Raw genomic sequence first — 9,918 nt, forward strand, 5'->3', positions numbered from 1 at the left:
ATGTGTGATTTTGATGTAATTACTAAATGTTTACCCACTGATAAAAATATTATAAAATTGCACTGATTATGGCAATTTAAGAATCCTGTGCAGTCCAGCTGTGCTCTCTCTCCATAGATCTATTACGTGCAAGATACACAATACAATCCTGTGCCATTTATATATCTTTTAACCCTCCACTGTGTTCAATTCCACTTTCCTACCCTTAACACCACTATTTATAGAGGATTATTATATATTTCACCCTTCAGGGTGATCTGAACCATCTCTCTGCCGACACTCCCACTACTTTCATCCAGAACATCCCAGATTATTATATTTATATTAGTTTATATGTTGATTACAGTATGATTTTTATTTATATTATGTAATAGTTACAATTTTACATAAATCTAGGCTGACACTCCCAGTGCTGCACTGTCGGAGGTGCCGTCTTTCAGATGAGATGTTAAACCGAGGCCCTGTCTGCTCTCTCAGGTGGACATAAAAGATCCCATGGCACTATTTCGAAGAAGAGCAGGTGAGTTATCCCCAGTGTCCTGGCCAATATTTATCCCTCAACCAACATAACAAAAACAGATTATCTGGTCATTATTACATTGCTCTTTGTGGGAGCTTGCTGTGTGCAAATTGGCTGTTGCGTTTCCCACATTACAACAGTGACTCCACTTCTAAAGTACAAAGGAATCTGGGGGTCCTGGTGCATGAAACACAGAAGGTTAGTATGCAGGTACAGCAGGTGATCAGGAAGGCCAATGGAATCTTGGCTTTTATTGCAAGGGGGATGGAGTATAAAAACAGGGAAGTCTTGCTGCAGTTATACAGGGTACTGGTGAGGCCACACCTGGAATACTGCGCACAGTTTTGGTTTCCATATTTGAGAAAAGATATACTTGCTCTCGAGGCAGTTCAGAGAAGGTTCAATAGGTTGATTCCGGAGATGAGGGGGTTGACTTATGAGGAAAGGTTGAGTAGGTTGGGCCTCTACTCATTGGAATTCAGAAGAATGAGAGGCGATCTTATCGAAACATAAGATTGTGAGGGGGCTTGATCGGGTGGATGTGGTGAGGATGTTTCCACTGATGGGTGAGACTAGAATGAGGGGGCATAATCTTAGAATAAGGGGCTGCCCTTTCAAAACTGAGATGAGGAGAAACTTCTTCACTCAGAGGGTAGTAAATCTATGGAATTTGCTACCTCAGAGCTGTGGAAGCTGCGACATTAAATAAATTTAAAATGGAGATAGACAGTTTCCTAGCTGATAAGGGAATAAGGGGTTACGGGGAGAGGGCAGGGAAGTGGATGTGAGTCTAAGTTCGGATCAGCCATGATCCTATTGAATGGCGGAGCAGGCCCGAGGGGCCGTATGGCCCACTCCTGCTCCTACTTCTTATGTACTTCTTTGGCTGTAAAGCGCTTTGAGAAGTCTGGTGGCCGTGAAAGACGCTGTATAAATGTAAGTCTTTCTTTACACTCTGTGCGATCAGGCCCAGCTCTCTGGCGTTAAGTCCACTATTTATACTGTATATTTTATATTAGTGTATGTTTATATATGTTAATTAATAATTTTGATTATATACTATTGATCAAAAGGTCACGGTCCATCATCAAAGACCCTACCCACCCCAGCCACAGTCTGTTCGCCCTCCTGCCATCTGGGAGACGCTACAGATGCATTCGCACCCGTACGACCAGATTTAGGAACAGCTTCTTTCCCAGGGCTGTCATCCTACTGAACTCCACAAATAAACTCTAAAGCCTGCACATCTGCCAATGCACTTTATTATGGTTATGTTTATGTTAATGTATTACAAGCCAAATGAATGTTGAATGTTTAAATGTCTTAATCTAAATGTACACTCTCGGGAGCCGCAAGCCTACATTTCGTTGTACTGCACTTGTGCACTAACAATGACAATAAAAGTTGATTTGATTTGACATATTAATCTTTACCCACCAGATTTATCAGATCCATCCAGTTCTTTGTCTCTGGCTCCATTATTTATATTGGATATTTTATATTAGATTAGTTTATATTATTTTACAACCCTGATTATATTTTACCCTCCAAGGTGATCAGATCCATCCAGCTTTTTGTCACTAACCCACTTAGAAGGCATTTTATTACACTAGTATATAATGCAGATTATGCTTTACAATAATGATTGATTTATATTTTATTTCCAGGGCGGTCAGACCTAGATCTCTGCCCCTAACCCCACTGTTTATCTCGTATATTGTGCTTTATAGGAGTGGGTTTAAATTCCATTGATTATAATAGTTTACCTTCCAGGGTGATCAGATCCATACAGCTTTCTGCCCCCAACCCCTCTTACTGGACATTTTAGCACACCAGTGTGGATCTAATTCAGCTTATGTTTTATAGGATCTCTTTCCAGGGTGACGAGGCCCAGCTCTCTGCCCCTAACCCCACTGTGTATCTCGGATACTTTACACGGATTGTCATATGTTACCCTCCAGGGTGATCAGGTCCAGTTCCTTCTGGCTCTTCTCGCCGCTCTCCGCCGGTTCGCTCTCGGGCTCCGCGGACACGTCTTTCATCTCTACATCGGGAGCCGGGGGCCCGCCTGGGGCTTTCGCCTTCTCCGAGGCCGGCTCCTTGGGCTTGTGCTTCCCCGCCGTGTCCTTCATGCCGCAGTGAGATGGCGGGGGGGGGGATCGCAAAGCGGCCGCGGGGCCCGGAGCGAGTTCGAGGGGGTTGTGTTTAGCGGCGGTCTCTCTCTGGGCCGGGGTGTGTGTGTCTCTCTCCCCCCCGCTCACTCGCTCTCTCGCTCGGACACGATGACTGAGCACAAACCGCCAGCAGGCCGCGCCGCACCGCACTGCCCGCCGGGACACGCCAGGCCCTGGCAATCCATCGGCGCATCATCCACCGCCAGCCCCGCACAATCGAGCACAGCGCCACTCCATCACAGGAGGGAGGGAGGGGGGAGGGACACAGGAGATAGGAGCAGGAGTAGGCCATTCGGCCCCTCCAGCCTGCTCCGCCATTCAGTGCAATCATGGCTGATCATCCAAACTCAGTACCCTGTCCCTGCCTTCTCCCCATATCCCTTGATCCCTTTAGCCTTAAGAAATATATCCAACTCTGTTAGATCTGTGATTCTGAGAGTATGCTGTTTTTCAATAACCACACAGATGCTGTAACTTAACGATAAACAGGTATTTACTGGAGGAGGGTAGTCTCAAGACTGGGGGTACAGAGGCATGCGCAAGGCTTATATACAGGTGTGGTCACTGCCGGTACTACAGTATACAGGAGCTGTAAAAGTAGTTCTGTCTTAAAGGCACATACACTACAATTCCTCCCCTTTTAGATTAGTAGTACCCCCTAATATTCAAATAACAATTAACACTTTAACTTGTACATTAAACAACAATAGTCCATTTATAGATTCAGTCTTTGGGGCGGCTTCCTGACCCTTTTGGGATAGCGCCTTTCCTGAGGTTCTTGTTCTTGGTGCACAGGCGACTCTGACCCCTTTTCATCGGGTAGTTCATCGGGTTCCACTGCTACTGGTTCTGAGGTAGGTGCTACCGGCATGTCGGGTTCATCCCCAGGTACTCGAGACATGGGGTTGACGCGTTCCTATGACGCTAAGATCTGATCGACGTGGCGTCTCACAATGTTCTCCCCGACATCCACTGTGTACATTAATGGGCCCTGCCTTGTGCATATCGTTCCGGGTTGCCATTTCTCTGTTCGATAGTCACGGGCCAAGACTGGTTGTCCTACATTGAAGCTCCTTGTCGGCTTCTCATTGATGTGCTGGAATTGTTTGTCCTCAACATTTCTTCACACATTTGGTCTGAGCAAGTCCAGACGAGATCTCAACCTTCGGTTAAAAAACATCATGGCCGGGGTCTGGTTGGTAACTGCATGTGTCGCGTTTCGGTAGGCTAATAAGAAATTGTCCATCTTATGCTGTAGTGGAATTTCATCGTCGCACATGGCCTTTATTGCCTTCTTAAAGGTTTGTACGAACCTCTCAGCCAATCCATTTGTGGCTGGATGATACGGGGCGGGTAATGCCTTACCCCATTCCTTCTCATAAATTTCCGAAACTCTTCGGACACAAACTGTGGTCCATTATCAGAGCAAATCTGCTCTGGCAAACCGTTTCTGGCAAATATGGTCCGTAGGACTGCAAACGTTTTCTCTGTAGTGGTTGAGGACATTTTTTATCACCTCAGGCCACTTCGAATGAGCATCCACTGCTATTAAGAACATTGAGTCCATGAATGGACCAGCGAAATCAATATGCACCTGTTGCCATGGAGAGGAGGGACACTCCCATGGGTGTAGAGGGGCATGTGGTGGTGCATTTTGGACCTTCTGGCATCCTAAGCAGCTCTGAGTTAGGTCTTCGATTTGTTGATCGATTCCCGGCCACCACACATAAGCCCTAGCAAGGCTTTTCATTTTCACTCCCCCCAGATGACCTTCATGTAGCTCATTTAGCACTCTCTCCCTTAACTTGGGTGGAATCACCACTCTGGATCCACACATCACTGTCCCCTGGCATACTGACAGCTGTTCTCTTCTGGATGAGAATGCTGGCAACAGTGAGTTGCCATGTGTTGGCCATCCCCTCACCGTCAAATCATATACCCGAGACAGCGTCGGATCATTGCGGGTCTCCTTCTCTATATCCGCGTTCGTTACTGGCAATCGTTCAATTATTGACGAATAAAATATCTCGATAGGGTCCACTGCTGGTGCTTCCTCCACAGTAGGCAGTGGCAGGCGCGATAGCCCATCAGCGTTCCCATGCTGTTTCGTGCCTTTATATTCTATTTCATATTGATGCGCCCCTTGAAACAGGGACCATCTTTGTAACCGTTGTGCAGTCATCACTGGAACGCCCTTCTTAGGATTAAAGATGGAGATAAGTGGTTGGTGGTCAGTCAGCAAGGTGAACTTCTGCCCATGCAGATAGTGGTTGAATTTTTTTACTCCCCATACTAGGCTGAGGGCCTCCCTGTCAATCTGGGCGTAGTTGCGCTCGGCTGAGGTTAGTGACCGAGACGCAAAGGCTACTGGCCTCTCCAACCTGTCTGGGAATTTGTGCGACAGCACCGCTCCAATACCATAGGGTGATGCATCACATGCCAAATGAATTGGTAGCGCTGGGTTGAAATGGGCCAACACCTCTTTTGATGTGATCAATTCTTTACACTTCTGGAAAGCTCGTCTACGTTCGTCATCCCATTTCCATGGTACCCCTGTTTGCAGTAGGGTGTTCAGTGGGTGTAATACCGTGGACAAATTTGGTAAGAACTTGTGGCAGTAGTTTACCAGCCCGAGGAACGACCTCAGTTGTGACACATTTTCCGGTGCTGGAGCCTTGACTACTGCCTCAATCTTTTCAGGGGACTTATGTAACCCCTCTTCATCGATGACGTGGCCACAATACGAGATCTGTTTCTGGAAAAACTCGCACTTGTGGCGATTAGCTCGTAGCCCATACTCCTTTAATCTGGTGAGCACCTTCTCCAAGTTGGCGAGGTGATCACTGTCATTTTCGCCCGTGACCAAGATGTCGTCCAAATAACACTGGGTCCCTGGAATCCCTTGCAGGACTTGATCCATTGCCCTTTGCCAGATAGCCGGAGCCGAGGCTACCCCGAACACCAGCCGGTTGTATTGATAGAGACCTTTATGAGTGTTGATCGTAAGGTATTGTTTCGAAGCTTCTTCTACCTCCATTTGCAAGTACGCCTGGGCTAGATCAATTTTGGTGAAGCGTTTACCTCCAGATAGCGAGGCGAAAATATCCTCAATTCGTGGAAGCGGATATTGTACCGTGTGAAGGACTGGGTTCACTGTCACCTTAAAATCCCCACAGATGCGGACCTTCTTTGGTTCCCCAGGCGTATTACTCAACGACCTCTTCATTACAGGAACGATGGGTGTAGCCCACTCGCTCCAGTCCACTTTGGACAGTACTCCTGAACGTTCCAACCCTTCCAGCTCTGCTTCGACAGCTGGTCTGATCGCATAAGGCACTGGTCTGGCCTTAAGAAACTTTGGGCTTGCATTTTCCTCTATTTTAATCGTTGCTGTTATGCCTTTTAGTGTTCCTAGTCCCTCCTGGAACACTTCTTTTGCGTCAGTTAGCATTTTTGACAGTCGTCCAGGTGTGACGTCGTCATCCTTTTTGGCATCAACCTTCAGTGCCTGTATGGAATGCCAATCTAATTGTATCTTCCGGATCCATTCACGTCCTAGCAGTGGTGGTCCTCCATCTGGCAATACATATATATCCATTTTAGGTATTTCCTGGCCTTTATATATCACTTTCACCCTTATTTTTCCTTTGGGGTAGACTTTTTGCCCCGTATACGTCTTCAAGACAATCTCTGTAGCTTTCAAGGGTATATGTAAAAATAGCCGCTTGTAGTCCCTTTGGTTTATGACTGTTAGGGCTGATCCTGTGCCCAATTCCATTTTCACTTGGACTCCGTCTATTTTGAGTGTAACCCAGATAGTCTGGTGATCCTCCATTTTGGTTACCTTATGTAGTTTCAGACAACCCAGCTCCTTGCTTCCGGAGTCTGTGTCACTTTTCTGTTCGTCTGAACCACTGTCCATCACCTGGTGTACCTTTTTGTACTTCTCCTGTGGAGATTTCTTGCTGTTGGTTTTCTTCCCAGACCTGCAGACTCTTGCTGTGTGTCCTGCTTTTCCACACTGTCTGCACACTTGGTCCTTGAACCAACAATCCTTCTGGTCATGTGTTGTTCTTCCGCAGCGATAGCACTTCCCTGTTCCATAGGACATTTCATTGGTGCCATATTCTTGCGGTCTCCGTTGTATCTCTGCAGCTCCCCTTGCGGCTGCTTCGTGTGATACTGCCATACTGAAAGCCTTGTCCAGCGTAAGATCCTTTTCTGATAGAAGCCGTTTCTGGGTTCCTTCACTTTGTAGCCCACACACAAACTTGTCCCTTAACGTATCTGCTAGTCCTGCTCCAAACTGGCAGTGTTTCGATAGCTTGCGCAGTTCCGTTAGGTACTCAGCATTGCTTTCGTCTTTGTGTTGGTTCCTTTTATGGAACTTAAATCGTTCTGCTATCAGCAGCGGTGTGGGGTTTAAGTGGTCCTGTAGGATTTCTACTATGCTTTCGAAATTCTTGTTCACCGGCTTCTCTGGGGTTATTAGATTTCGCAGTAACCCATAAGTTTTTGCACCCATGGAATTTAACAAAACCAGTGCTTTCCTAGCATCTGGCACTTCATTCGCCCTGCAGTACACCTCAATACATTCCACATATGTCGCCCAATCTTCGACTTCATTGTTGAACGTAGAGATACTGCCACTCTTCGGCATCCTTGGGTGTGATTTAACTGTCAAAAATGGCGTCTCCCGCGCTTCCCCTTCTTCTCCGCTGGCACAAAATGGCGTCTCCCGCGCTTTCCTTCCTTCCCGCGCTCGCCCTTCTCCGCTGTGGCTTCTAAAAATGGCGTCTCCCGCGCTCTTCCTTCTCCGTGGCTCAATGGCGTCTCCCGCGCTCTCCCTTCTTCTCCCCGCGGACACTGTTCAGCCCTTGAGCCCTGGCTGTGCTCTGCGCGTTCTTTTTTTTTCTCGATGCCGCTCGGTCCTGAACCCGGCTGTTGCTTTACCCTCTCTCTCTCCGGTTTGTTTGTTTTTTCTCAACGCCGCTCGGTTTTCAACCCCCGGCTGCGCCCTGAGCGCTTCACCCCGTCTTACCCCGTCGATGCTGCTCGGCTTTCCGCCGTTGGTCGGCTCCAGCCGCCGCTGTCCGGGAAGGGTCTGCGCTGGACCTGTCGTCAGTCTCTTGCTGATCGTCGTGGCTGGGGAACCAAGCCCGGCTCTCCACAGCCTCCCCTGCGATGTTCACTCTCTGCCGGACGACTGGGCGGTTGCTCGTGGTCGACGCCCGTGTTCCTGGCCTCGACTTTTTTTTTTTTGTTGTTACACCACCCTCCCGGAGCGAATCCTCGAAGGGAAATGCAGAGTTGCAGGTAGATTCGAATCGACACTCGTCGCCACTGTTAGATCCGTGATTCTGAGAGTATGCTGTAACTTAACGATAAACAGGTATTTACTGGAGGAGGGTAGTCTCAAGACTGGGGGTACAGAGGCATGCGCAAGGCTTATATACAGGTGTGGTCACTGCTGGTACTACAGTATACAGGAGCTGTAAAAGTAGTTCTGTCTTAAAGGCACATACACTACAAACTCCTTCTTGAATATATTTAATGAATTGGCCTCCACTGCCTTCTGTGGTAGAGAATTCCACAGGCTCACCACTCTTTGGGTGAAGAAATTCCTCCTCATCTCTGTCCTAAATGGCTTACTCCTTATCATTAGACTGTGACCCCTGGTTCTGGATTCCCCGGCCATTGGGGACAGCCTTCCTGCATCTAGTCTGTCTAGTACTGTTAGAATTTTATAAATTTCAATGAGATCCCCTCTTATTCTTCTAAACTCCAGCGAGTATAAGCCCAATCTCTCCTCATATGTCATTCCTGCCATCCCAGGTATCAGTCTGGTGAATCTTCGCTGCACTCCCTCCATGGCAAGAACATCCTTCCTCAGATACAAGACCAGCCAATCCTAAGGAAGAGCATGCTGAGGGAGTGCTGCACTGTCAGAGACGCCGTCTTTCGGATGAGACGTTAAACTGAGGTCCCAAAAGTGGCTGTCACCTGGCCCGGGCAGCAGGCCATTCATTCGGCCCGACTGCCTGCCTCTCTTCCCCACGGCCACCTTCGTGCCCGGGTGGCCCTGGAGACGGAGCACGCGGTGTCCACCGGCACGCTCAAGGCCTTCCGCGACAGGTGGGCACCGCAGGGACTGGAGTGCTTCATCACCCCCGACAACCACATTTTAATTCAAGTTGTTAAGTTTCATTTAAGGGTTTTTTAAGTTAGTTTATTTGTTTATGGTCCATACAAAAGAGTACACTGGAAAGATAAACCGAGGTCCCGCCTGCTCCCTTTCAGGTGGATCTAAAAGATTCCCACAGCACTATTTCGAAGAAGAACAGGGGAGTTATCCTCGGTGTCCTGCGCCAATATTTTCTGCCCACCAATAGTGTGGGCTCATTTTGAGACACCCAATAATGTCAACTTTCCTAATTCCTTTATAGCTTTTACTTACCAACTCACTGGCATGAACAGCAAACACCAGATTCTCCTATAAACCAACGTATCATCTCTGACCCTACAGATTCTGTCATTGTGAGTCAGGACTGGTTTCACTTATTCTTCTGATGATGGTTTTCAACAAGTGCTACTTTGCAAAGCGATATATAAAACTAATTAAACCATTAGAATATCATTACTTTTTCAGATTTTTTCAGTTTAGAGAAATCCTCATTTTAAACTGTTACTATATCTTTAAAAACTTTATTTTGGATATCATTTGGTTACAACTCTTACTGTTCAGTGCCATTATTCCAGCACAGCATCATACTTTATGAAGTGTATGGTATCCTGAATACCGTATGAATACGCTGTGAGAGGAGAGTCACACTTTGTTATAGATGCAAAATCATCTCTAAAATGCTGGGTTCTTCTGACCTTGAGCCAGAAATTTACAAGCAGCTGTTACTGACATCAAGAGGTAACAAGCAGCTAAAATGACCAGTACTTGGCTATTTAGATCACTTCTTCACATGGAGTCCTTGATCAGTGACCTGACAGGTACAGGCCAAGTTAAACACAGATTCATCTTAGCAGTTAAACATCAAAGTGTTAAGAGTACCCCTGAGCAATGTCACAGGAGATTCACCAGTTTTGATATAAAGAAGTAAATGGAAAGCACAATTAGAAAATATATGTTGTTTTGAGTGTACAAAAATCAAAGAGGATGAAATTGCTGAGAGAAAATATTTTTATTTTTAAAATGTGACTTTTAGAGTGGTG

At 46.9% G+C, this 9,918-nt stretch overlaps 1 protein-coding gene across 1 annotated transcript in view; it reads right to left on the bottom strand.

Annotated features, from left to right (window-relative positions):
* Window positions 1–2,872, bottom strand: part of psmd3 (proteasome 26S subunit, non-ATPase 3) — a 29,090-nt gene extending 26,218 nt beyond the window's left edge. Inside the window, exon 1 of the mRNA XM_085966506.1 lies at window positions 2,475–2,872. Coding sequence (XP_085822632.1) covers window positions 2,475–2,652 — 178 coding nt within the window. The 5' untranslated portion in view covers window positions 2,653–2,872. The remainder of the gene's footprint in view (window positions 1–2,474) is intronic.
* Window positions 2,873–9,918: the final 7,046 nt, after the last annotated feature.

This window comes from Somniosus microcephalus, chromosome 24 (genome assembly GCF_052327205.1).
Source record: "Somniosus microcephalus isolate GS21.2 chromosome 24, FLI_Smic_1.0, whole genome shotgun sequence".
NCBI lineage: Eukaryota > Metazoa > Chordata > Chondrichthyes > Squaliformes > Somniosidae > Somniosus > Somniosus microcephalus.